Source organism: Pituophis catenifer, unplaced genomic scaffold (assembly GCF_029215685.1).
Source record: "Pituophis catenifer annectens isolate HBS135680 unplaced genomic scaffold, rPitCat1.0.hap2 SCAF_5, whole genome shotgun sequence".
In the NCBI taxonomy this organism is placed as follows: Eukaryota; Metazoa; Chordata; class Lepidosauria; order Squamata; family Colubridae; genus Pituophis; species Pituophis catenifer.
The window spans coordinates 87,365,788-87,393,457 of record NW_027256885.1 but is presented as its reverse complement, the minus strand read 5'-3'; the positions used below and the strand labels follow the sequence as shown (position 1 = coordinate 87,393,457).

The 27,670-nt window shown below is 46.8% G+C and overlaps 1 protein-coding gene across 1 annotated transcript in view; it reads left to right on the top strand.

Annotated features, from left to right (window-relative positions):
* The window catches only part of SETD1A (SET domain containing 1A, histone lysine methyltransferase), a 66,228-nt gene that overhangs the window by 10,731 nt on the left and 27,827 nt on the right, over nt 1–27,670 (top strand). The window contains exons 2-10 of the mRNA XM_070944520.1: nt 13,106–13,201; nt 14,028–14,298; nt 14,381–14,487; nt 14,936–15,156; nt 15,290–16,316; nt 23,073–23,978; nt 25,084–25,260; nt 25,412–25,499; nt 25,905–26,038. Of these exons, the coding sequence (XP_070800621.1) occupies nt 13,106–13,201; nt 14,028–14,298; nt 14,381–14,487; nt 14,936–15,156; nt 15,290–16,316; nt 23,073–23,978; nt 25,084–25,260; nt 25,412–25,499; nt 25,905–26,038 (3,027 nt within the window). The remainder of the gene's footprint in view (nt 1–13,105; nt 13,202–14,027; nt 14,299–14,380; nt 14,488–14,935; nt 15,157–15,289; nt 16,317–23,072; nt 23,979–25,083; nt 25,261–25,411; nt 25,500–25,904; nt 26,039–27,670) is intronic.

Below are 27,670 nucleotides of genomic sequence, written 5' to 3'. Positions count from 1 at the left end.
CTTTACATAGAAAATTAGAGAAGGCTGTATTCACATCCCTTCTGCGTCTCTGTAGGCCCACTATGTCATACACAGGAACACCCAACACTTGTCTCGACTGAATAGGCAAAAGGAAGAAGGATGGCTTAATCCATCCTAATACACAAGACCCTGACCAGTTCCAAGGTAGTTTTTCATATGCCAAGTTGCCACATATCCAGTACATGTTGTCTGGGGCAACCCATTCCTCCAAGGTACTACTAAGATAGTAAAGTGAGGCAATATTAAATTTACTGGGCTCTGTCTTATTACCAGGAGAGATCCAGGTTTTATACTCCTGATCCCAGTATCCTAGACAGATGAGGTCTCCCACGGGCTCAGTTTGATTCCTCACAAAACAATTTCGCCCCACTAGGTTAGTTGATAATGTCCATATAATACCAGAAAGGCGAGTTCTGGCTGAAATATTCCCTGCCTGAGACATATTGAAAACTTCAGGGCTTGCTTCCAAGGCTTCCCACGGCCATTGTTCGCCCATATTCGTACCACCGCACACAAAACAGTTCCTTACTGTCAGTGTTTTAGCCACTTCTTCCGCCATTTCTACAAACATATTGTTAACCTTTGTACTAATAGAGAGTGGATCATTATCCAATTTCCTTAGATTATCATATACAGACCAGCCTAAAGTTCTAATTTGCCCTTCATGAATCTTCTCCATTATTATGGTTAGGTAAATCAAAGGGTCCTGGCCTGTTCCATCAATTCCAAACTTTTAAAGGTGAATGGGTTCTGAGTACTTCTAACCTAACCCGGTTACTGTTTTCGACTCTTGTGAATTTGCCCAGTCCCGCACACCCCTGGTATCTACCTCCTGTATAGTCACACATTCTCACCCTGCACATTTCACTGAACCTGCGCAGGGTAGCCACTTCTCATGTCTGGCTGTAATCCAGGTGGTATCGGTGCTACACAGATATTTATGGTTGTGTTTGTATGCATCTTTCTAAGAGTCAGATCCATATCCCACTTTACCTGGTCGGCCTGGTTTATCTATAGGCGTACACGCATCAAATTCCAATATTATTTTCTCACTTCCCTGTCTAAGGACAGTGGTATGATTCACATATGCATACCGGCCCTCTATTTTCTCACCATAAAGTTGTCCAAACCCTGTATACAAGGTGACATTCAACTTTTCTGGAGTTTCAGGTTTGTAACAGATCTCCTTACTTCCTAGAATACACAAGGTGTACATGGTTCCATTTCTCTGACATGTCCTTCCCGTGGGCTTACAATCTTTCGGGGCTTGGGTGTGATAGATTAACGTAGTCACAGTGGCCAAACCTTGCTTCGCCTGGGTAACACATTGTTGACAATTATCAGAGATGTCGGGTTTTACAGCTTCCCTGTCTACGGTTCCTGCAAGTATTCTGATGTATAGCAATGGCCGCTAGGGATTGGTGTTTTCGGACTGAGCATAACCCTGCCCATCCTTTCCTTAATTGCCATGGGCTGATTGCGTGCCCTTCAACAAAGAAAGGTGGGAAAACGCAATCCAGACTTAACAGGGGCAGGCCAGTGTCTATTAAGGCATGTCCACATATACCAATTTGGAACAGCCTACCCAGATTCATACAAACTTCCGAATTTCCTGGCCCTTTCTCTAGGCACATTATTGAGACATGTATATCAAAAGTTGTCGGGTCATCACACGGTTGGGGCCACTTATCCTCCCAGTATGCTGGGTCTAGCTGAATTATGTTGTCGGTCTCACACTCTGTCCTTCCTATCGGCTCGCTAAAAATAATGCTTCGCCTAGGGCCCCACTCGCCTAAATTTTCAATACACACTACAGTACTTTCCCCTCGTGCACAATACCCTAATACCATAATTAGGAGTACAAGTCCCAGTTCCATTCTTCTGCTGTGCGTAGAGGATCAGCTTCCGGTGTGACCCAGCAAAGCTCTTCAACACTGTGTGCAGGGAACCTATTGCCGGTAAGGTTCAACAGAGTGTCCTTTTCAGGATGCAGACAAGTAAAACCACTACCAAATGTCATTACTTCAATTGAAAAGTTTATATGGTTCCAATTCATTTACGTTTGAACTTAAGGACCAATGGTTTCTCTGTGGGTTGTGCCTCCCACTGGACCGGGTCGCTATTAGCAGCGCCTTTCAGTCTGGTCCAATGGATCCACAATTTGGATTCCACGGTTTTTACTGCAAGGGGAGAACACATCACTACGGTATATGGCCCTTTCCATTGTGGTTTAAGAGGTTCATTTTTCCAGTGCTTTACCCACACTCTATCCCCTGGTTTAAAGGGATGGCATTTTCTACTTAATAAAGGTGGTGTTTGTTCTCCTACATATGTCCTTATAGCCTCTATTCATGTATTCAATCCTTGCAATTGCTTAATTAATTAATTTCCTATTCCCTATTCCCCCCTCATGGGACAAGTCTGGCCAGCCCATCACGTCTCTTCGTAAAATCGTGGGGGGTCTTCCATGATGACTGTATGGGGCGTAGGATACGAGTCTTTAAATACTTAGTGATAAGTTTCTGAATGGATTCAGTGGCTTCTGGGGTATAGTATCTCTGTTTAACTCGTACAGGGCAGACGCCTGGCTTGTACGTCTACCACCACAGGAGGCTGGAATCTTGTATATCCCGGAGGATTGTCTTCCGCCCATACCCCAGGGACATCAAATTCTTGCCATTTCCCAGATTTCGGAGTCTCTTTAATAACCATTAGGCGCCAGGTGTGATCTGGGTGATGGTTCAAGGTTAATTCACTACCATCGGGTGTAAATGTGACCGTCGCCCTTAATTTAGTAAGTAAGTCTCCCTCAGAACGGGGTCACAATTTGGGTGTCCTCCTAGACTCACAGCTAAGATTAGAGCAAAATCTGACAGCTGTGGCTAGGGGGACCTTTGCACAACTTCGCCTGGTGCATCAATTGCGACCCTACTTGGATTGGGAGGCTCTCCTCACAGTCACTCATGCCCTTGTCACCTCACGGTTAGATTATTGCAACACGCTCTACATGGGGCTACCCTTGAAAAGTGTTCGGAGACTACAGTTGGTCCAGAATGCAGCCGTGCGAGCTATCGTGGGTGCACCTAGATACACCAATTCTCCGCGAGCTGCACTGGCTCCCTATTGGTCTCCGGACACAATTCAAGGTGTTGGTTATTACCTTTAAAGCCCTACATGGCTCAGGGCCAGGTTATCTTTGAGACCACCTTCTACCACATAGCTCCCAGCGACCGGCAAGATCCCACAGAGTTGGTCTCCTCCGGGTCCTGTCAGCTAAACAATGCCGGCTGGCAGGCCCGCGGGGGAGGGCCTTCTCTGTGGCTGCCCCAGCTCTCTGGAACCAGTTACCTCCTGAGGTCCGGACTACCCCCACCCTATTGGCCTTCCGAAAAGCGGTGAAGACCTGGCTTTTCCGGCAGGCCTGGGGCCGTTGATCTCGCTGTTGCAATCTTGTGAGATCCGGCCATGAATGGTGTGAATGGGTTTTAATGTTTTAATGTTTAAATGTTTTTATAATGGCTTTTTAAAAAAATGCATTGTAAGCCGCCCTGAGTCTCTGGAGAAAGGCGGCATATAAATTGAATAAATAAATAATAAATAAATAAATAAGTATCTCCCTAAAAGCGGGATTGGTCATTCTGGCATATATAAAAATTGATGGCTGAGAGCCGTATTACCTAATTGACGTAAAATAGGTTATAGTATAGGCCTTCCAAGCACTGTTCCTGACACTCCCTGAATTTTTACTTGAGACCCCGAAGGGGGGGCTATTGGTTTATTAATTACTGACCAACTTGTCCCAGTATCCAACAAGAAAGTCGTATCCTTCTTTCCCACCTTTACTGAAACCAATGGCTCTGGGGGTGGGTCCTCTAAACCTGGTCCCCGTCATTCAGTCCAGTCCATCTCCGCTAATCCAATCAGCTCCCCCCTCTCTGGGGGGGGGGCTCCTTTGTCCTCTTATCCCATAACCTCCTCTTCCTCTCATCTCGTTTCCTCTCATGGCGGGAGGAGGCAACGCTCTTCCTCTTCCTCTACCCCGGGATCCCAATCGCCGTGGACATTCCTGCTGCCAGTGTCCCTCTTCTTTGCACAGGACACACTGGTTGGGTCCAAGAGTCACTACTCCTAATGCGGCAGCAAGTAATTCTGCCTTCCTTTGCATTCGTCCCTCTCTCTCCTTCTTCTCTACCTTGTCTCTATTTACAAACACTTTCCTTGCTATTGCCACTAACTGACTGGTATTCATTCCCAATGCTCCTTCCTGTTTTTGTAGTTTCCGCCTAATATCTTCAGCACTTTGGGCAATGAATTGTTCATTCAACATAGCCAAATTTTGTGGTTGTCTTATGTCAATTTAGGCATACTGCTCGTACGCCTCAATTAGCCGCTCTAAGAAACTTTCCAGGCTTTCATCAGGCTTTTGCAACACCGTGGCAGGTTTTGAAAAATTGACAGGAGGTTTTCCTGCCCTGGTCAGTGCTTCTATAGTGAGGGCACGGAAATCCATCAGGCGAGTCCTATAAATTGCATCATTAGGATCCCAATGTGGATTGACTTCAGCAGCCCTATGTCATCTCTCGGCTTGATGGGCTTGATCATTATCATTAGGGAATCTTTCCTTCAGGATTATAAAATCCTGGCCGCCCTTCATTTTCTTGGTCCTCAGGTGTGAGAAGGGTTCCCAGGAGTTGGTGTATGTCATTCCATGTGGGCATATGGGTCTGCATTATAGTTTAAATCAGATCCACAACTTCTCTAGGTTTTTGATTAAATGGGCCATAATGTTGTTTCCAGTTTAATAGATCCGTAGTAGTGAAAGGAGTGTATTGAAATATAGAGGCTATATGGGGCTGACTGTTGAGATGGGTTTTATAGACTGTGACCCTCATTCGCTTACAAATGCATCAAACAGGGCGGAGAGGAGTTTTAGAAAAGTAAACAAGTTTAATAGAAACAAACAAAGCCTATAAAAAGTACCAATAATCATCTCCCTTCTTTGGTGAAGTCCATCCAGCTCTTTTGGAGTCAAAGTCCAGGTCTTCATTCCTTCCTCAGAAGAAAGCTGTAATGACTTCAGCTCTTTGATTCTAGTCCGGGAGAGGCAGATAAGGAAGCAATCAATTCTCTGCTGTGCTGTTCCGTGCTCCGTGAGTTGCTCCGCGTGTGTGTGAGAAAGAGTCTGTGGGAAGAAGTGCGAGCGCACACACACGCACACATCTTGCTAACGAGCAGCTGCTTATATGCTGAGTCATTGTCAGTTAGAAAGCCCGGGAAAACTCAGAGTCAAGGGCTGCGCTCTGATTGGCTCATTTGAATGTTCAAGCCAGGAACCAATCAATGGTCGCAGCAATATGCTGAGTGAACTTTTCTCTCACAATCCCCTTCTCTGTGGCCATTGATTACAAAAGCATATACATATAAATCGTTGGATACATACATCACAATAATAAACGGTACATTTTCACATAGCCAGAGATATTTTACCTAGGAGATATTGATGTTGATCCCGAGGTAGTGGTTTAGTTAGTATGTCTGCTATTTGTTCCTTGGTCTCACAGAAAACTGTCCTAATGAAACCTATCTTTGACAATTGCCTGACATGCTTATACTTAATGTCAATGTGGTGTGACCTCTGTCCCACAGCATCAGCCTGCGATATGTTGATAGCAGCCATGTTATCCTTATAAATGTTTATAGGATATACAGGTTCTTCCCACAAATTAGCTAAAAGATCATCAAACCAGATCAGATTGTTCGATGCTTTAGACAAGCATACATATTCTGCCTCGGCAGTGGAAGTAGCAATTAACTTCTGTTTACCTGAGTACCAATGAATAGGACTCCCATTCAAAAATATAACATAACCTGAAGTACTCTTCCTGGATCTAATGTCCCCTGCCCAATCTGCATCTGAGTAGCAGCACAAACCCGGTTTGTCTGATATGTCTGGTTCTAACAAAAGTGAATGGTTCGAGGTGCTCTTTAAATACCTCAGAACCCTTTTGATTCCGTTCCAATGATATTGTGTGGGATTTTCAGAATGTCTGGACAAAACATTTACGGCTAGACTGATATCTGGCCTTGTCCAACCTGCGATGTACAGTAACAATTCTATCACGGATTTGTAAAGTGTCTTTTGTTCAAAAGCTGCACTTTCAACGTACATGTTCTTAAGGAAATCTGTTTGCATAGGGGTGTCACAAGGTTTGGCCTCTGCCATGTTACATCTTTTGATCAGTTCCAAGATCTTATCCTGCTGAGAAAGTTCAAACCCCTTCTCAGTTTTAACAAAGTGTACTCCTAAGAATTTATCGATTCGGCCCAGAGGCTTTAAGGCAAAATTCTTACTTAGCTCATTCGAGAACATTCTGCATCTGTTCTCAGACTTGCAGATATATAAGTTATCGTCCATGTAAAGCAAGACTGTTTCCTTTGTACCCTGGTGGTTTCTAATGAACACACATTCATTAGCCGATGTGGCCGTAAAACCCATTTGTTTTAAACTTTTGGTAAGACATTCGTACCACCTCCTGCCAGATTGTTTAAGACCATAGAGACTTTTGTTCAAAAGCCAAACATCACCTTCCTGATGATTTACACCTTTAGGAGCCCTGACACATAGTTTCTTATCCAACTTGGCGTGTAAGTAGGCAGTTTGTATGTCAAATTGGTACACACACTCTCCTTGAATAACAGCTATAGTGAATGCGGTCTTTACACTCTCTGGGTGCACTGTAGGCGAGAAGGTATCAACATAGTCATCAGGGAACCTCTGTGAGAAACCCTGTGCAACCAACCTCGCCTTGTAAATAAACTTCCCATTATCAATAGGTTTCTTCTTAAAGACCCATCTAGTGCCAATTACCTTCTTGTCTTTTGGTAATTTCGTTGGTGTGAATACCTCTAGCCTTTTCAGACTATCCAATTCGGTATCCATGGCAGCCAATTCTGTTGTTCTCTTTCAGATAGAGTTAACACATCCTCATACCTTTGGGGTATGACTGAAACCTGGTCAACAGAAGTGACAAAACCTTCATATCTCTTTGGCTTATTGCCCCTGGTGGTTCAAATTGGTCTACTTATTGGTTCTTCATCTACATCAGAACTGTCTGATGAGGTGTCCTCCTCATTATTATCATTTTGAACCTTTAAAGTGGAGTGCCCTTCTTTCCAGGCTACTCCCTTCCTTTGTTTTAATATTCCCTTTAAGGGTGTGTGGGATGCGCGTTCTTCATCCTCAAAACCAGATGCGTCACTATCGCTAGATAGATTTTCTGACACATCTTCCACTTGTTGGTCCAAATCACGAGGAGGGCCTCGAGTCAGGATCTCGTTGGCATGAATCCTGCTCCAATTCGTACTTTCATAAAAGGTAGCTGACCTGGATATTACTAACCTCCTGTTTGAGTCCACAAACCTAAAGGCTTTAGAGCAGTGGTTCTCAACCTTCCTAATGCCGCGACCCTTTAATACAGTTCCTCATGTTGTGGTGACCTCCAACCATAAAATTATTCCTAAAACCATTGAAAATATGTGTTTTCCGATGGCCTTAGGTGACCCCTGTGAAAGGGTCGTTCGACCCCCAAAGGGGTTGCGACCCACAGGTTGAGAACCACTGCTTTAGAGCCTGTCTCATAACCAACGAATCTCAATTTAGCTGAGACTCTGTCCCCCTTCTTTCTAAGTTCCTTGGGGATGCGGACATCGGCCATCACTCCAAATACATGAAGATGCATTAAACTTGGTTTATGGCCATACACTATCTCGTATGGGGTCTTTTGCACCACACTAGACCATACACGATTGAGAGTGTAATTCGCATACAGAGCTGCTTCCGCCCAATATGAAAAATCTAGGTCAGCGTCCTCAAGAGCGCACCTCATCATTGACTGCAGTACACCTTTCCTTCTTTTGACAACTCCGTTCTGAAATGCGGAGTAAGGCGCAGTCCGTAAATGGACTATACCCTTTTCCTTCAGCCAACCAGAGAACTGAGCTGAATTAAACTCAGTTCCTCTGTCGGTCAAGATCTTCTGAATATTGACCTTGTGCTGATTCTCAATCAAACTGCAGAACTCCTTAAACTTAGATAAGGCCTGATCCTTGGATTTAAGAAGATAAACAAATCCAAACCTACTATGGTCATCAACAATTGTCAGGAAGTAATGATTCTTGCCAATGGAGGGTTTCAAAGGACCTACCAAGTCCATATGTACCAACTGGAATATGGGTTCAGAATACCTCTGAGACTTCCTGGGTGCGGGCCTTACTTTGGATTTTGCACTTGTGCAAATAGAACAATCCAAAAAAGTGTTACAATCCTTAATCCTAACTCCCCTTGAGCATTCAGACATCTTTTGCACAATTGGAAAACTCATATGACCCATTCTACGATGCATAAGGTGAGCACACTCATCATGTAATGGTTTGCCAATAGAAATTGCATTGGCGTTTACATACTCCTCACCATTTTGCTCAAGATTAAAACACACATACTTTTTACACTTTAAAACATTTCTACAATTATCATTACGACTCCCCTTCTCTTGGGTACCTTTAAACTCATCATCTGATTCCGATTGAGATTCATCATCACTATCAAAAGTAGTGACCTGGTTGCTAGCATCAGACTCCTCAGCCCTTATAATGGGGGAATAATAAGGTAAACTGTTAATCTTCAAAACTTCCCCAACCACACATTTATCGTTGGTAACTACAACAGTTCCTTCTGTGAACAACACCTCTTAGTATTCTCACTTATTTTGATAGTGCTGAGCAGGTTATGATCAATTTCAGGTACATATAAAACACTATTAGCCTCCCCAAGCCCGGGGATAAAAACCTTCCCAATACCAGCAACTCTTACCCTTTTGCCGTTGGCAACCTTGACCATAGACTTATGTTCTTTCAATTCAGTAAACAACTTTCGGTCGCTTACAATGTGTTTACTTGCCCCACTGTCCAACAGCCACAGTTGCTCTCGTTGCTTTCTTGAGAGCCTTGATTATATTGTCTCAACCCCAGCAGCAAAATTGGTAGTAAACTTAAACATCCCCTTTGTCATCTTTCTTTGGCCATCTACCCCTTCTCTGGCTGGAAGGGTTACCTTGTGGCTTTCTATGTGGGGTAGATGATCTCTTTCTATACCTGTCACCTGAAGGTGCCCTCTGGCGTGCCCTGGCGTTAGCATTACGCGGGCAGTCTCTTTTGTAATGATCCCTGGATCCACAGTTAAAACATTCCCCAACAGTATACATCTTATCAGGGCTATTGGACCTTCTTGATGGTCTCTCCTTCCTATGGAAGGCCGCCCTGTCCTTCCTTAAGTTATCCTCTGCAATGAGTTTACCAGACAGGACTTCCAGGGACATATTCTCATAGCTGGTATTATCCAATTGGGAAATAAAGTTATTCCAGCTAGCATCTAAAGAATTCATTATGATGCTAATTAAACTCCGTTCAGATACAGGTTCCCCCCTTAAGATCAATTCTTCTCTCATCTTATTAAGCTCATACAGGTGTTCATTCATGTCTACCCCTGCCCTCAATTTAGCAGAATGGAACTTTCTGGAAATCCTGCTAGTTGCATTAGAGTTCTTACAGCAAAATAGATTAAACAATTTTTCCCAAACCTCACATATGCTTAAATTATGGGGGATACTTGGGTACAATGCTGGATCAATTGACAATAACAAAATACAAAAAGCCTTATGATGTAACAAGTCAATTTCCAGAGTCCAAGGTTTGGGGGGAAGGCTCTAACAGCAATGACAATACATTTTCCTTCATTAAAATCACCTGTATGCTCTTTTCCCATTCTTTTAAGTTTTTGCCACTAATGCTGAGAGTTTTAAAACCAGGCGGCAAGATGCTGGTGCTTGCAGGCATGGAGACAGAAAACTGTTGCTGTCCATGATGTTGCAAATTCCTAAACGGACAATACAGCATTGGTATTGAAGCAGCCGGCTTGAAACCTATTTGCTGGCTGTTCAACAGTTGCTCCTCCCTAATGGGAGGGGTCGAAACACCAAACTGAGCATGCTCACAACTAATTCTTGCCTGAACACCAAGATGCGAAAATCTCCTCGGCTGCTCCTCAGTAGAAGGCCTCTGGGACCTCAACCTCAGTTGGTGCAGCCCCGGAAATGGCTGCAAAAGCTGGAGATGCCGCAGGAGAGCCTGCTGTGCCTGAAACAGGCAAGGAGCAAGTCACAGTCATCGAGGGGGTGTCAATACGGGCCGTTGTCACGCACTGGGTAAAAGGTGGCTGGAAATTGGCCCCAAAAGCCGCTGTTAAAACTTCTATCGCATTTGCGATTTCCAGTTCGGTAGGCGAACTTCTTGGTCCTATTACTGGAGCCGTCGCGACCGGATTGGTCGTCTGGGTAAGGTTCTGCCCAGCCATCGCCATCAGAATTAAAGTTCCTGCCGGCTGGCCATCCTGGGTCACTCCAGCGGTAGGCGCTGCAAAGTGAGTGACTTGGATGCCAGCATTCGCATGTCTTCGCATGCCATCAATAGCTGGTTGGGCAGTAGGTGGCGCCATATTAACTTGGTCACCCTGAATTGGGGTTTGGCTGGGCGTCACACCATTTGGCGGGAAATCTAAAATGGACAGTCTGTTGTTTCCCACCCTCTGCTCAGAGTCAATAAAAGGGGTTGCAGGACAGGATTGGGTATCTCTTACCAGTCTAGCACCATCCAGGGTTTTTCTCCTGTCCCTTGCCACTGTTTCCGTGGCCACAAACTGCAATAAGGCACTAATATCAGCAATTGGGTCCTCACTTGTTTCTGGCAAGCCAAAGAACTGAAGTATCGCTGTTCTCATTTCTTCCTTTCCTCTCAAACTCACATTTGGGGCCAGAAGGGGCGTCCCTCTGGTCTCAGAACCAGAGCCAGAGCCAGAACCTCCGGGATTGGCCCAAGCTCCATCTGGAACCTATCAGGTTCCATCAGGCGCCTGGGGCAGTACCATCTTATCGGTTCCGCCTCCCTGCAGCGGGGTGCCGCGGTTCGAAGGTCAAGGCGAAGGAGCGAGTGATCTGACCGTGACAAGGGCTCGATGACTATATCCCCTATCTCGAGATCACTCAACCACTGTCCAGAGACAAAAACCAAGTCCAGTGTGTTTCCCCCAGTGTCATGGAAGCCATGAACTCCCGAGCCACCTCAGACGCCTCACCCACGGATGGCAGGTTGAAATCCCCCATGACCGTAAGTCTGGGGGTATCAACCGCCACCGCGGCAATAACGTTGAGTAGCTCGGGCAGGGCTGCTGCCACGTGGCAGGGAGCCAGGTACGTGATCAGCAAACCCGTCTGAACCCCGTGGCCCCACTTCACAAGGAGGGACTCACAACCAGCCGTCTGAGGTACAGTGGTCTCCCTCGGCCTAAGGCCTTCTTTAATAATAACCGCTACTCCCCCGCCCCTCCCCTGTGACCTCGACTGATGGAATGCGTGGAAACCTGGTGGGCACATTTCTACCAGAGGGACCCCTCCCTCCGGGCCCAGCCACGTTTCCGTAATACCCAGTGCCTTCCGCCGTGCCCTTAAAACTTTCTTTTTTCAACAAGCCGGGCTGGCTTAATTTCTTTTTAAGGGTTTTTTAATTGTTCTGTTTTGCTTATCGTTTTAATTAATGGGGCCAAATTTATATATATTTTTAAATGTGTTTTAATATTTGTATTTGATGTTTTTATCTGGCTGTTCACCGCCCTGAGTCCTCAGGGAGAAGGGCGGTATACAAATTCAAAAATAAAATAAAATAAATACCCGCCAGGTCCGCTCCCCCCTCATAAACAAGATCACAGATGAGGGGGGCTTTATTTACTATGGACCTGGCGTTGCACAGCATCAGACGAAGGCCCGGGCCCTGAAGGTCTGTACTACCTGGAGAACGAGTGGAGCCTTGGGGACCGGAGCACCCTACCGCTTGAAGACAGCGGGTGCGTGCTCCCTTAACATGATATGGCCCCCTGCTCCCGCCATATCTACCCCTCCCACACACAGTACCGATGGTAAAAACACAGTCTGAGCTACCCCGGCAGGACCAAGGAAGTGGGCATGTCATACCCATAAATGGAAATCATGTGTACATCCGGAAATGAATATACTGACTGAAAAGAATATATAAACCTGTATGTAACAACCCCTCGGGGTTCAGACTTTGCTTGAGCTATTGCTGCTGAACCTTGCGCAATAAACCTTTCCTTTCGATAAAGAGCTGGTGTGGTCTCTTTTCTGTAACATTTTCTGGCAAGCCAGCCAGGAGTCACCAGGTGATTTTTCGCTCCGGACGACCAGGACCCCGCAATGGCGGAGGGATCCCTTGCCCAGGTACCTCAAGGTGCCACGAAGTCATTTACTTCAGAGGGACTGTGTCTCCTTCTGCTTGCGGCTCGGACTGCGTCTGGGAAGCACTACAGCAGAGAGAACCAGCCGGAGTCAGCCCTAGCTTTGCTGTCCATTGTGGACGCTAGATCGGCCCCCTGCAAACTCTCGTCTCTCAAGGAGCCCGGCCGAGTTTCCCGCGCCGCTTCAGCGAGCGCTCCTTGAGAGACGAGAGTTTGCAGGGGGCCGATCTAGCGTCCGGGCTGGCTACAAGAGAAACGTTCATTCTTGGCCGTATTTGAGATTTCTATCTGCAATGGACAGCAAAGCTAGGATTGACCCCGGGCACTTCTCTCTGCTAACAGGCGGCCAAGCTAACTGCCTGAAGGACCCCATCCTGTCCCTGGGAGTCAAAATGCTGAAGCACAAGCGGCATGGGAAACTTTGGCCAGGCTCCTCGAGAGAAATGCAAAGATTTCTCTGTGGACCACCAAAATTTTCTCGCAGACCAGCAGTGGTCCGCGGATCACCGGTTGGTGACCACTGGGATAGTGTACAAGTTATGTTTATGCTTTAATTGTTTAATGAGTTTTAAAGTTTTATTTGTAATTCTGTTTTTATTGTACATCTCCTAGAGTCCGATTTGTGAAATGGGCAACTATATTAATTTGATAAAAATCAAGAAGTACTTAATGCCATTTTGTCAGTAAGGCTTTTGAATCACCACTACTTTCTAATCTTTTCTCAAGGATTCAGGTCACGCTCCTGTAAAAGTTGTGCAGGATCCGAGACATAGGAAATGGTCCAAAACCAGAGATCTTTCTCTTCCTGTCCCAAAGTTTAAGGTAAGCTACAATTTCTTGGTTATAGAGCATTTTTCTCCAGTTCTCTTAAAGCTTCCAGATCCATTAGCACAACACCAAGTATCACACCTGTATTTCTTGGAAATGCATTCTGGGATTTTCTTTCATTTCTAAAGATTTCCCCAGGATAAAGAAGGTTGGAAGATAAGAGTAAGTTGATAGGGAAACTGAACCCTGTCAGTTTAAACAGTAAGCATATATATCTACCTCCTTTGACATTGATGCTGAAAAATAAGGTAGTATTCAAGGAGATTGCTACAGATCTTTTATAAAAACTAAAATTATCAAAACTGAGCAAGAACAGCAATATGGCCCCCAGGAGGACAGACCATGTTGTTACATTTTGTTAGACTTTCTGTATTTCTTTTGGATGCATTTTGGTGAAATATCAATGGATAATAAATGTGTGCTTCAACTGTAAAAAATAAAAGAAGATGAGAGTCTTTCAAAGAAGTACAGGATATCTTCAGAAGCTGTAAATAAAGGATATCCAAAGTGTGTGGGTGTATATAAAAGTGTCCATTTTAGTTTTGGAAATTACTGCCAGGGAAATGGTAATAAATTGTACTTGAAATAATATGATCTGGGATTTAAATGGAGAAATATCTGCTTCATCTACTTCAAGGGCCAGAGACCTGGACCCAGCTGATCAAAGTTCAGTCCAGCAGAACTGTGATTTCCAAGTCTATCCTTATCAGTATTCTTTAAAAATTTGCCAACTGCCAGTTTTATTAATTATTGGTATGTAACTTAACTGGAGGTTGATTTTAGCTTCCTCGTCTCATCTTGCCTTCTGTCATTGCTGCAGCTAGATGAGTACTATGTGGGCCAGATCCCTCTGAAGGAGGTGACTTTTGCCCGGCTCAATGATAACATCAAGGAATCCTTTCTCTGTGAGATGTGCAAAAAGTATGGTGACATTGAGGAGATTGAGATTCTGTATAATCCAAAGAATGGCAAGCACCTGGGTCTGGCCAAGGTGCTCTTCACCAGCACAAGGGGGGCGAAGGAGACAGTCAAGAACCTGCACAACACTTCAGTAATGGGCAACATCATTCATGCCCAGCTTGACATCAAAGGTAATGACCTTCCTTTAGTCGCTCTCCTAATTTAGTGTCATCACCCTGATTTTGAATGGCAACTGCTTTTTTGTTTTTACAGGTCAACAACGTATGAAATATTATGAACTGATTGTGAATGGCTCTTTCACACCCCAGACTGTCCCAACTGGAAGCAAAATGCTGAATGAGAAGTTCTCAGCTGATTTGGTAACTTAGAAATGTATTTGAATCTACTGGATTAGTTTAGGTGCCCCTTTTTCTTCACAAGATCTCCCCTGTAGGTTTTCTTCTCTGTTTAAGACTTGCTTAATTGTTTGATCACCCAATAAGAGAGAATTTCTTACTAACTTCTGCTTTCTTGATACAGCTAGGATACTGCTTCCTTCCCTCTGCTGAACTGCATTCATTGCCTACCTGCAACTCTCCTGTGTCCTATAGGTAGTAGCTGATGCCTTGCTTTAGGTAGCTCAGTCTTCAATTTTGCCATTTGTGCACTTGTGAAGTAGCTAAGCTAAGAAAATGTTATGTGTCATCTAAGAAAGATGCTTACCTATTAGGCAGTGTGGCTTGAGCCGCTTGACTTTGCATTGCACATGAATTTTAGCTCTGAGCAAGAAGTGATATCAAGCGATTGTCAACATTATTCTTTTTACAGTCAGAGTCTCGAAGACACCATTCGGCCAATTCGTTGTACCCGAGTAATACAATGCCTTCAACACCTGGCAACGGCACCCCTTGTTCTCAGGACACTCCATACTCCAGTGGCCGACAAGACACACCTTCTTCTTATGGCCAGTATACACCACAGTCCCAGGGGACTCCATATACCCCTCGGGGAGGAACACCATATTCACAGGATTCTGCCTATTCTAGCAGGTAAGGGTTTCTCCTGCCCCCATTTGAGACAAGATTTGGGGAAATGATCTTAAATAATATATGAGCCAGTTCATTGGGGGCAGAAAAGATGGGCAGGTGCTCATGGAACTACTTCTTTCTTTTTCTCTCCAAGGCAAGGGACCCCAGGCTACTCAAACTACCAGCCAGAGTCAACGTCATACAAATCGTCTCGGCATGAGAACAGCTTTTCAGACTTGTACTTCCGCCGGCACTATACTTCATCCACATCATCTTCTTCATCTTCCTCCACTCACTACCGCAGCAATGACCATCACTACCCCCCTTACAGTCAGCAGTTCGGTGGTGGCAGCAGCAGTAGTAGTGTGGCCACAACCAGTAGTAGCCGATATCAGCGCCTCTCATCCACCTCAGGGCGATCTTCCTCCTCCTCTTATCGCTCTCATCCAAGAGAGGACTCTGGCTTCCATTCCCGACACAGAGAACGTTCTCAACGGGATGATCCTACTCTTTCATCCACAGTCACCACCAGTACTTCTTCCACCTGTGTTGTCACTGCAGCTTGCTCCTCATCTGTGACAACGGCATCAGAAAGCATTCAGTTCCAGAACAGTCATGGTTTTGCCCAGCAGAGTGTGGAACATTTCCCAGCACCCAGTGTGCTCTACCCATCTTACACAGCCACCCCAGAGCCCTTCTCTCTGCCTGCAGAACCCCACGCTGTGGATCAGGATTACCGGCTGCTCCCCACGGCAGAAACATTTGCAGCCAACTCCCTGCCTCCCACAGAATTTCTTGCTCAGGAAACTAAAGAGAACATCAGTCCAGCAGTGACCATAGCCCCAGGGATTGATGACCAATCTCATTCTCCTGCTGTGCAGACCTCACCAGCCCGATCTGGTTCCCCTGCTCCTGAGACTACCAATGAGAGCGTACCCTTTGCTCAGCACAGCAGCTTGGACTCCCGCATTGAGATGCTGCTGAAGGAGCAGCGGTCCAAGTTTTCTTTTCTCAATTCAGACACCGAAGAGGAAGAGGAAGAGAAAGAGGGGACCAAGGGAGCAGAGCCACATGGCCCCTGCACCCCACCACCACCTGTTCCAGTCAGCTTTGAAGATGTGGTGCCAGCCGTGGATGCGGCAGCAGGAGACGAATCCCCGAAGGCTAATGGGCAAGACAGAGTAAGTTTTCAGGATTTGGAATCTGCTTTTTGTTTTGTTTAATAGAATTGATGTGAGTGGTTTTCCAGCTAGGAACTTGAGACTCCAAGCATGAGGTATCACTCTGTCTTCTGGCTTTATGGACTGAGTTCAATCTTAAAGAGACGCCTTCCTTTGCACACGCTCCCAGATTCATCTCAGTCCTGAGCTTGGTTGGATGGATTTAGAGTTCTCTCTTGTTAAATTTAGTCAGATAGTTCTGGTTTAAATTTTTTTGCTTGTTTGTTTTTTTATTTGTTTTTGTTTTCTTTCCCCTTGTGGGGGTTCCTTGCATTTTTAAAAGGTTTTGAAGAGTTGAAGAAAGATCGTCGTGGGAGGGGGGTTCCTCGGCTGAGGACCCCTGGCTGCATCCGTGCCCAGCTTTAAATTTGTTTTTGTTGCCTTTGCTGGCAGAGCACTAGGCGAGGGGATCTCAGCTGTTTGGCGGCTAGAAGAAACGCTGAGCCTCGTGTGGGCTCTGATCAGGCAGTGGACAACGGGATTCAGCCATTCCTGCCTTGTGCCCTGACCACCTACTCTCCGAGGCTGTAAGTAGTAAGGAGGGGGGTGGAAGCACCGTCTGGAGGACTTTGGGCATTTTGGCGCCAAAATAGTGCTGAGGAGGCCACCAGATGCGGTGGCCATTTTGTTTTCCCCTAATTTTAAAGGCACGGAGCAGCAGCTGCCATAGGGTTCGGGTTCTCGGCCCTCCAGTGCAGCTTAAGCCCTCAGGGACGCACAAAGGAGCCTGGACCCGGGTCCTATTCCACTGAGGTGAAGAGGAGGCCTGGTCACAGTTTGCTGACCGGGGAGGGGAGGGCCATAGTGCAGTGGTGTGTAGCCTGCACAGGACTTTTTCCCCCTCTTTTGAACTGGAGAACTAGACTGATTCCTTACTTCAGCTCCACTTCTGATCTACGTATTTTGCCTCAAAGGAACGTTTTTCTTCAGATCAAGTGAGGCTGTTTCATCTATTCTGCAGTTGAGGATTATTCCTTGTAATACTTGGTGGAATAGAGATTTAAGGTGTTTTTCTGGACACAGTATGGAGAACAGTGGGGAGTCTCACAGAAGATCTACCCACAGCACTAATAGTGGCCATGGGTCTAAGTCTGGCAGTCAGACTGCAGCAGCAAAGATCAAGGCCAAGGCTATGGCTCTCACGCTCCCATCAAGAGCACAGGAAAGGGCAGAGAAGAGATTACATGATGCCTTAGAACAGCAAGTGGCAAAGAGTCAAAAGGCAACAGCAAAGCGTAGACATTTAGATAGTCCACAGCCTGCTCAAGATTCTGATTTGGCAGAACCAGGGCCTTCTACCAGTTTGTTAGTGTCTAGAGAATTATCTCCTCCACCTTTGGAAAGAGAGCAGGTAGAGGAACAGGAGCAGAGTCTATCTCCTTCACCTGCGGTGGCACCTCAACCAGAGGGTCAGGCCGCTGGACAGGAAGTTGAGATGCCTGCGATTGTGCAGCAATGGATTGCTGAGGCAGTGCAGCGGGGCTTTGCAGCTGGTCAGGCTAAGTCCAAAAGATCACAGCGGAAGAATGTGGAGGTGGTTAAGCCACAGAGTTCTGCTGAACAGAGACCAGCTAGGTCACAGCCAGAATTGGAATCTGAGGTCTCAGTTTCCTCTTCAGAGTCAGAGGGCTCATTACCAGGTGCTTCTGAGCAGTGGGATCAGGAATTATCTGAAGAAGAAGGTCTGTTACCGGAACAGCCTGTATTCAAGGGGTTGTTTAGACCACATCTTTTTAAGGCTTTGCTCATGAAGGCTAAGGTCACCACGAAGCAGGGTACTTCGGAAGAGACGGGGGTTAGATCAGAACAGGATCCAGCAGTTTTACTGTTTTCAGAACCGGTTGCAGAAACTGATATTATACCAGCTCCCCAGATGTTTCTAGACATGATTAAGAAACAGTGGGATTCGCCAGGAACTCATACCAGCTCCTCTTCTTATGAAAGGAGATTTTATAACACCACACCCGTTCTCACAGAGCTCCTGAATATCCCGGATGTGGATGAACCGGTGCTAGCATTGTCCTCTTCCTCAGCTACCTTAGCCGAACCAGAGGAGGTGCTAAAAACGGATGACCGTAAGTTAGAGCAGGCTCTTAAAAGGGCTCACCAGGCGGCGGCCTGGGGGATCAAAGTAGCCACGGCAGCGTCCTTCTTCACCAGGGCATCGCTGTTGTGGCTTAAACAGATGCAGGACAGGGTACCAGTTTCAGATCTCAGAGCTCATCGGGATTTCAATAAGATAGTGGCGGCAGTGGAGTATACAGCTGATGCCACACTACATTCAGCAAAATTTGGAGCGCCAGCCATCACTTCTACGGTGACGGCTAGGAGGCTCTTATGGTTAAAGAATTGGCAGGCAGATTCCAAGCATAGATGGCGCTTGGCCTCTGTTCCCTTTAAAGGGTCCAAGTTATTTGGGTCAGCTTTAGATCCCCTTTTATCTGAACCAAAGGACAGGAAGAAGGTTCTTCCAGCTTTATCACGAAAGGCGGACACCCGATCTACTTCGCAGGATTGGAGGTCTTATTTTCGTCCCTATGAGGGAGCAGGTTTCTATAAAGGTCAGAGACGGTTTTACCAAGGCCAGGGCAGTCAAACGGGGCAGTTCCATCAGTCGGGGATGGGGCAATCAGATAGGAACAGAGCAGGCCAGCCCAAGCGTTCCTTTCGTGGAGGGAATTCACGTTCCTTTTGCAGGTCCCATTGACTGGAGGCTTGAAGCTCCCATTGGTGGCCGGCTAGGCCTTTTTGCAGACCAGTGGGAGAAATCCACCACAGATGCATGGGTAAGGGAGACCATCACTTCAGGTCTAGCTCATTTCTTGCGGTTCCCCCAAGGGTTTTTGTCTGTTGCCCAAAGTCAAGAGATGTAACAAAGAGGTGGTGTATGGAAACAGCCATTCAGCATCTGATAGACATAGCAGCAGTGGAGCCCGTCCCCTTATCAGAACAGGGGAAGGGTTATTACTCAATGCTGTTTGTCATACAAAAACCCTCAGGGGGACTTCGACCAATTCTAAACCTGAAGGGCCTAAACAAGTTCTTGAGGTATCGGAGGTTCAAGATGCACTCCCTCCTGTCAATTTTGGCAAATGTTCGGAGGGGGAATTTCTTGACCTCCATCGACCTCACAGATGCATATCTGCACATTCCGATTCATCAGGAGTACAGACAGTACCTGAGATTTTATTATGACAGCAGACATCTCCAATACCGAGCGCTTCCATTCGGCCTAGCCTCTGCTCCCAGGGACTTCACAAAGATCCTGGCAGCATTGGGGAAGGTACTCAGGTCCAAGCCGATTCGTCTCCAGGCTTACCTGGACGACATTTTGGTGCAGTCAACATCTCTAGCTTGGGCGGAGTCAGATCTGAATACCACGGTCCAATGTCTGCAGGTTCATGGTTTCTGTATAAATATAGAGAAGAGCCATTTTCTCCCGACAAATTGCCTCATTCATCTAGGGGCGGTTATAGACACCACTCAGTGCCAGGTGTTCCTGTCTCTGGACACGTTGGAGGACATCAAGAGTTTGACCAGACGGGTGATGGCTGCACCCAGGGTGACTTTAGCACAGCTCTCCACCCTGTTAGGCAAGATGATTTCATGCGTAGAGATTGTGCCTTGGGTGAGGTTTCACGCCAGGCCTCGGCAATGGTTCATGTTACCGTTTCAGAAGTCAGGAAGGGCAACATCACGGACCAAGGTCAGGATTCTGGGGTTGGTCAGAGCATCCCTGAGCTGGTGGATGTCTGGATGGCTGTCACAGGGATGTTACTTCCTAGTACAGGAGAGAGTCACAGTGACCACAGACGCCAGTTTAGTAGGATGGGGGGCTCATTGCCAGCATCAGATGGCACAGGGTGTTTGGTCATGGGCGGAGGCACGGAAGTGCATCAATTGGCTAGAGCTGAGAGCGGTACGCTTGGCACTCAGGCACTTCAGGCCCTACCTCTTGAACCGCCATGTACTCCTTATGACAGACAACATTACAGTAAAAGCCCATGTAAACAGGCAGGGGGGTACACAATCCCAGACTCTCATGAAGGAGGCAGAGAGGCTCTGTCGTTGGGCGGAACAAAATTTGAGGTCCATCAAAGCAGAACATTTGGCCGGACAGGACAACACATGGGCGGATTGGCTAAGCAGGGAGGCCTTAGATCAGTTGGAGTGGCGGCTGGACCCAACATTATTCCAGGAGATTGTGACACGTTTCGGTCAGCCGACCATCGACCTCTTCACCTCACGGACGAATGCCCAGCTACCCCAGTTTTTCGCTCGGTTCCCGTGTCAGGAAGCGGAAGGAGTAGACGCTCTTCATTGCCCTTGGCCTGAGGGCCTGTTATATGCCTTCCCCCCGCTGGCACTGCTTCCGAAGGTCATCAGTCGGATTCTTCACTTCAGGGCAGAACTCATCCTGGTAGCTCCTCATTGGCCACGGCGACTGTGGTTTGCGGATCTGATTAGTCTATCGGTTGCACTGCCCTGGAAGATCCCGCCCGACAGGGTCTGCCTCTCTCAGGGACCTGTTTGTCACCCAGATCCGCAATGGCTTCACTTAACCGTGTGGAGGTTGAGCAGTGATTGCTTGAAGGGAGAAATTTCACCGCAAGCGTGATAGAGATTATGCAGGCTGCCGGGCGCCCGTTGATGGCACACATTTATAACTCCACCTGGCGAACATTCTGTTTGTGGTGCTCGGGGCAGAGGATTCAGGCGACCAAGGCAACAGTGCAGCAGCTTCTGGAGTTTCTGCAAGCTGGGTTGGAGAAAGGGTTATCACCAGCAACCCTTCGTAGGCAAGTGGCTGCTTTAGCTTCAGTGTTATCGTGTGGGAGGAGAATTTCTGTTGCTCAACATCCTGATGTAAGGATTTTCCTCAGGGGGGCGACTAACTTGAGACCAGCAGTGGTACACCATTATCCCACCTGGGATCTCCAGAAGGTGTTACAGGCCTTGTCTACTACACCTTTTGAACTGCTTAGGCAGGTCCACCTCAGTTTCTTAACATATAAGACTCTTTCTAATGGCCATTACATTGGCCAGACGCATTTCGGAGCTTGTGGCCCTCTCTGTGAGGGAAGACTTGTGTATCTTTCATGTGGATAGAGGAGTTCTACGTTTAGATCCGGCCTTCATGACCAAAATTAATTTGTGGTTCCATCGGGCACAAGAATTGGTACTTCCGGATTTTTGCCCGAAGCCATCTCACCCCAGGGAAAAGCTCTGGCATAAGCTGGATGTGAGACGAGCATTAAAGATTTACATTAAGAGGACAAGGTCGTTTAGGAGATCGGAGGCCTTATTTGTATCCTCCTTGCCGGCTACGATGGGGCTGAAGCTTACCAGCTCAGCGGTGGGCAGATTGATCAGGGCTACCATCGCCAGAGCTTATGAAGCTCAGTCACTGCCTCGGCCCAGGGAGATAACCACTCATTCGACTCGCAGTGCAGCTACCAGTGTGGCCTGGGCGACTAAAGCATCAGTGGAAGAGATCTGCAGAGCGGCGACGGGTCATCTCCCTCTCCGTTCATCCAACACTACCGGATTGATGCTTATGCCTCAGCAAAGGCTGCATTTGGACGGAGGGTTCTGCAACGTGTGTTGGAGATGCCCAGATTGGAGGACCAGACTTCTTCCCACCCTTGAGGACTGTTGGCTTTGGTAAGTCCCATGCCTGGAGTCTCGAGTTCCTAGCTGGAAAATGGGTGTTGGTCCTACCTGATACACCCTTTTTCGGCAGGAACGAGAGACTCCAGCCCCACCCTGATTTGGGGGTCTGGTCTTGGAGGCGTCCTTGGGGTGTCATTGCAGGTGCAGTATCCTGGAAACCTTGTGGGACATCATTGAATCTGGGAGTGTGTGCAAAGGAGGGTGTCTCTTTAAGATTGAACTCAGTCCATAGAGCCAGAAGACAGAGTGATACCCATGCCTGGAGTCTCTCGTTCCTGCCGAAAAAGGGTGTATCAGGTAGGACCAACACCCATTCTCTGTTGGCAGTCTCTGAACAAGCAACCTTCTGGGGCAGAACAATACCATTCACACAGAAGAATGTTTCAGGGCTGATGTCTAAGGAAGCTTGCTAAAGTACAGTGGGTTTTTTTTTTAAAGGATCTAGGGTAAAACCCCTAAATGGGCCTGAAAAAATAGTATGTTTACTGCCCAAAGAATATTAGGACAATAAAATGGAGCACAGAATAGTTTTATTCTGCAATTTTGAACATAAGCCTGCTAGATCATAATATACATAGGTGTACTTTTTCCCTGGCTGTATGCACTGAAAACTTTGCAGTGAATTATGAATTATTTTAATAGTATGTCAGCTTAATTTGAATTATTTTAATAGTATGTCAGCTTAATTTGCATGCCTATCAGGTGGTAATTTTGTTGGTCTTGCAAATAATCAATTTTTGAGAACTTTCAAATGGGTTGCTTAACCAGGCAATGTTTAGAAAGAGAAATCAGACTAGTAAACTTTCTGTAATCAAGCATTTTAAAGTTTGGCAGATGTGGCCCTGTTTTTCTTAATTTTTAAGATGAGAATATCAGTAGCTTTATTAGACTGGCAGGTGAGGAGAATGCAGGAATGGGGAACTCATATTTTGCGAGCTGCAAGTGACAGTTGATTGAACTGCCTTCAGGTGAGTAGATTATCTGCCTAATTCATTCACTCTACCACTTTCTTTGCTGTTCTCTTTCCTTCCAATTCTTAATCAGGCATGTCAGCAGTCTTCAGGTGAAGACATGGAAATTTCTGAAGATGAAGCCGAAGTTGAGCCTCCAACTCCTGTGGCAGAGGTGTCCGACCCACATTTTTCTGTGATGCCATCAGTGCTGGGCCACATGCAATTGGGGGTGTCCTCCTTTGCTTCTCACCATCATCCAGAACCACCACCCTCATATCCAATCCAGCCTCTCATGTCCGTCTCCCTCCCTCACCTGGCGGGTAAAACCCATTCACTCTCTAATTTTGGCCAAGTCGGTCCCCGGCACGGTCATAGCCTGTCCGATTTCAGAGGACAAGCAAATGTGGTGGGTGGAGGCCGTGGTGCTCCCCACATCTATGACTTTGTCAACTCCTTGGAGCTCATGAACCGGCTTGGCAACCAGTGGGGTGGGATGCCCATGTCCTTCCAGATGCAAACCCAGATGCTAAGCCGCCTTCAGCAGCTGCGTCAAAGCAAAGGCCAGTATGAGGACCCTTTCTCCTATCACCGGGACACGGCTTCTTTCTGTGGTCATCCTCTGTACAGTGCTGGGTACTTACTGGAGCAGGGCAGTCACCACTTCCAGCAAGACCACCTTTTCATGCAGCAGCCATCAGCAGTTCGGACCTCAGAGCAGCAGCAACAACAGCAACATCATTCCTCGGAGCAGCCACCTCTGCCCCCTCCACAGAGGCTGCTTGATTTCCGGACAGCTCCATGGGGATATCAGGAAGAGGTGGCTCCACTCCCACTGCTTCCTGAAGATCCACACGCCTCTGTAGTGGACAGTGTCCTTGCAACCCTCATGCAGGAGATGAAGAGCATCATGCAGCGAGACCTCAATCGCAAGATGGTTGAGAATGTGGCTTTCAGCACCTTTGACAAGTGGTGGGAGTGCAAAGAGGAAAAGGCCAAGGTGATTTTGCAGCAGGAGAATGAAAGGAATGAAAGCCGCCCTGAGTCTCCGGAGAAAGGCGGCATATAAATTGAATTAATAAATAAATAATAAATAAATCTGAGGCAAATTGGAAGGAAATGAGAGATAGGTTATCTGTTTGTGTACAGGTAGTCCTCGACTTACGACAGTTAATTTAGCGATGGTTCAAAGTTACAACGGCACTGAAAAAAGTGACTTATGACCATTTTTCACACTAATGACCGTTGCAGCATCCCCATGGTCATGTGATTTACATTTGGATACTTGACAACCTACTCACATTTATGACAGTTGCAGGGTCCCGGAGTCATGTGATCCCCTTTTGTGACATTCTGACAAGCAAAGTCAATGGGGAAGCCAGGTTCACTTAACAACTGTGTTACTAATTTAAGAACTGCAGTGATTCACTTAACAAATGTGGTGAGAAAAGTCGTAAAATGGAGCAAACTGACTTAAGTTTTTTACTTCACAACATAAATTTTGGGCTCAATTGTGGTCGTAAATTGAGGAATACCTGTATTGTCTATTTGAGTAGTTTGACAATATTGGGCCCAAGTAGATACACACACACGACCACAATTGACCACAATGTATTAGGAACCCAAATAACTCTTCATATGTTTTACAAGTTATATCTTGGATGATGGGTTTGGGTTTCTAAAATTGTGGATTACGATATCAGGAAGGAGATCAAAGAGCAGTGATGGCCTTGAGATGGGGGAGGTTCTCTCCTTGAGCCATAATATGGTTTATTTGGAAATAGCTTTCTAATATGAATTATAGCAGTTCTGCTTTCTTATATGAAATTGGCCCATATGTCACAATAGGTGAGGATGATAGTAAGCAGTAGGGTAGTTTGAAATAAAGGTAGGCATATAGGTAGGCAACCTTTATAAGAAGTGAGTTCTTTCATAAACACAGATTAATAAAATAGTTCTCAGACTGTAGTTCTGTGGGCCAGCTTACTACTTTTGAAAACTCTTCTGTTGTATACCCTCCTTTCTTCCCCACATCCAAAATGCTGCTTTCTTCCACTCTGCCTCTAATCATTTCCTAATCAATGCTGCAATCTTATTGTCTTTAGCCTTTCCAGAACACTGTTAAACAGCTAGCCAAGGAAGAGGAAAAGGACAAAACCAAACTGAAAGATCCCGCCCTTCTGTCTCTAGTGGACTGGGCCAAGAGTGGTGGGACCAGTGGCCTGGAGGGCTTTGGCTTTGGGACTGGCTTTCGAGGAGTCCTCAGGCTCCCGTCCTTCAAGGTAAAGGCCAGGGTGTCCTCTGGGGCTGGAGGCCTGTTCAGGAAACTGTACAGAATGGAACTCTCATTTCTTAAGGGACAAATGATTTAGTTTGACTGTCATCTGAAATATGGTGCTCTACTCAGGAAACCCCATTTCTTTTTTGCCACAGGTGAAAAGGAAAGAACCCTCTGAAATCTCAGAGTGCAGCGAAGTGAAACAGCCCCACCCTTCTACTCCTGCCGAAGAGGATGAGGAAGGTACGTTGCCTCACCTCCAGGCTGTTGTTTATACTCTAACCTTTTATAATCGGTGAGAGGATGACATGTTTTATTTTCTTACAAAGCATCAGTATCCTTTGCTTTAGCAACCAGGCTGTCCCTTCTCTCTGGTTTACAGTCTGAATAGGTGTGATGCAGAACTGGATAAAAAAAGAAAAATGAAACCAAGATAGGTTTGCCCAGCTGTGATGGAAATGGGCTGCATAGGGAGATTTAGAGTATACCATCCCCTTGAGAATGCTAATGTTGCTTTTCCTCACTGGGCCATTGGTCTCATTGTCTTGGGAGAGGCTGAGCCTATGTGGCTGCAGCAGGAAAGGGAGATGAAGTTCCTTGGTGTCTCTTGCTTCTTTCTTCATTTTCTTTCTCTATTCCACTTTGCAGATAAAAAATCCTTGCAAATACCCAAGACCGCCAAGAGGGATGATGAAAGGATCAAAGGTTCAGGAAAGCGGCGAAAACTTTTTTGTCTGGACAGTGAAGGAGAGGAGGCATCTGAGGAGGACTCCTCAGAGAAGGTGAGAGGAAACTAAAATTGTTTGAGCTGTTCCTGCCAGCATTATGCTCATGTACTCTGGATATTTGTGGGTCTTCCATGTTACAGTTGGCTCCCACCACAAATTAACTTGGAAACAGTTTGAATGTGTATGTGTTACAGAAGGCTTATTGACCTCTAGATCCTGAGTTACCCTTGTGTGCTTGGTCAGATAGCATGTTGATTCCCAGGAGAACCTTAACTCCTTTCATTTCTTGTCATGCTTCTCCAAAAAAGCCTCCCAAGGGAAATGGTTCCCCTGTAAAATTCAGAATAATTTTGCAAGCCTTAAATGTCGTTGCGATAAATCTACTAAATCTAGGGGGGTGCGGACCTGGCAGGTATTACGGAGACCTGGTTGGGCCAAGGGGGGGGTCCCCCTCGTTGAAATGTGCCCACCAGGTTTTCGTGCATTTCATCAGCCAAGGGCCCAGGGGAGGGGTGGGGGGAGTGGCGGTGATTATTAGGGAGAGTCTTTTTTCTGAGGGAGACCACTGTTCCTCAGATAGCCGGATGTGAGTCCCTCTTTGTGAAGTGGGGCCGTGGGGTGCAGATGGGTTTGCTGACTGCGTACCTGGCTCCCTGCCACGTGGCAGCGACCCTACCCGAGCTACTTGACGTCATCGCCGGGGTGGCGGTGGATACCCCCAGACTTATTGTCATGGGGGATTTCAACCTTCCATCCGCGGGTGAGGCGTCAGAGGTGGCTCGGGAGTTCATGGCTTCCATGAGGGCCATGGACCTGACCCAGTTAGTTCAAGGCCCCACTCACATAGGAGGACACACTCTGGACTTGATTTTCATCTCTGGTCAGTGGTTGAATGATCTTGGTAGAGGGGACTTAGACATTAAACCCTTGTCATGGACAGATCATTCGCTCCTTCACTTGGACTTTCCTACCGCTTCCCCCCGCCGCAGGGAGACGGAACCGACTAAATGGTTCCGTCCCAGGCGCCTGATGGATCCAGAAAGGTTCCTGACGGAGCTTGGGCCGTTTCCTGAGACCCTGACACACGACTCGACTGAAGAGCTGGTGGCCGCCTGGGAGAGTGCGGCCGCCGGAGCTTTGGATCGTGTCGTGCCTTTGCGGCCTCTGACCCGATGCCGATCTCAATTGGCTCCTTGGTTCTCTGAGGAGCTGAGAGAGATGAAGCGTCGGAAAAGACGCCTAGAGAGCATTTGGAGGACTAGTCATTCTGATTCCGACCGGACACAGGTGAGGTCTTATATCAAGACCTACCTAGTGGCGATAAAAGCGGCAAAATCTAACCATTTTTCCGCTCTTATCGCATCTGCAGAGAACCGCCCAGCCGCCCTGTTTAGGGTGACCCACTCCCTTCTTCGGGGGGGGAGTGCGGGAGGATCCCTTGCAGGGTCGAGCTGAGGATTTTGTGCAATTCCTGCACGATAAAGTCGCTCGGATTCGGGAAGGCTTGGACTCCGACTGGGTGAGTCCAGGGGAGGAGACGAGGGTAGGTCTTGAGAATATTATCTGGGAGGAGTTTGATCCTGTGGCTCCCGAGGATGTGGACAGGGTTCTGGGTAGGATTAGTGCCGCCACATGTTTATTGGACCCGTGTCCCTCCTGGTTGGTACTGGCCTCCCGGGAGGTTAC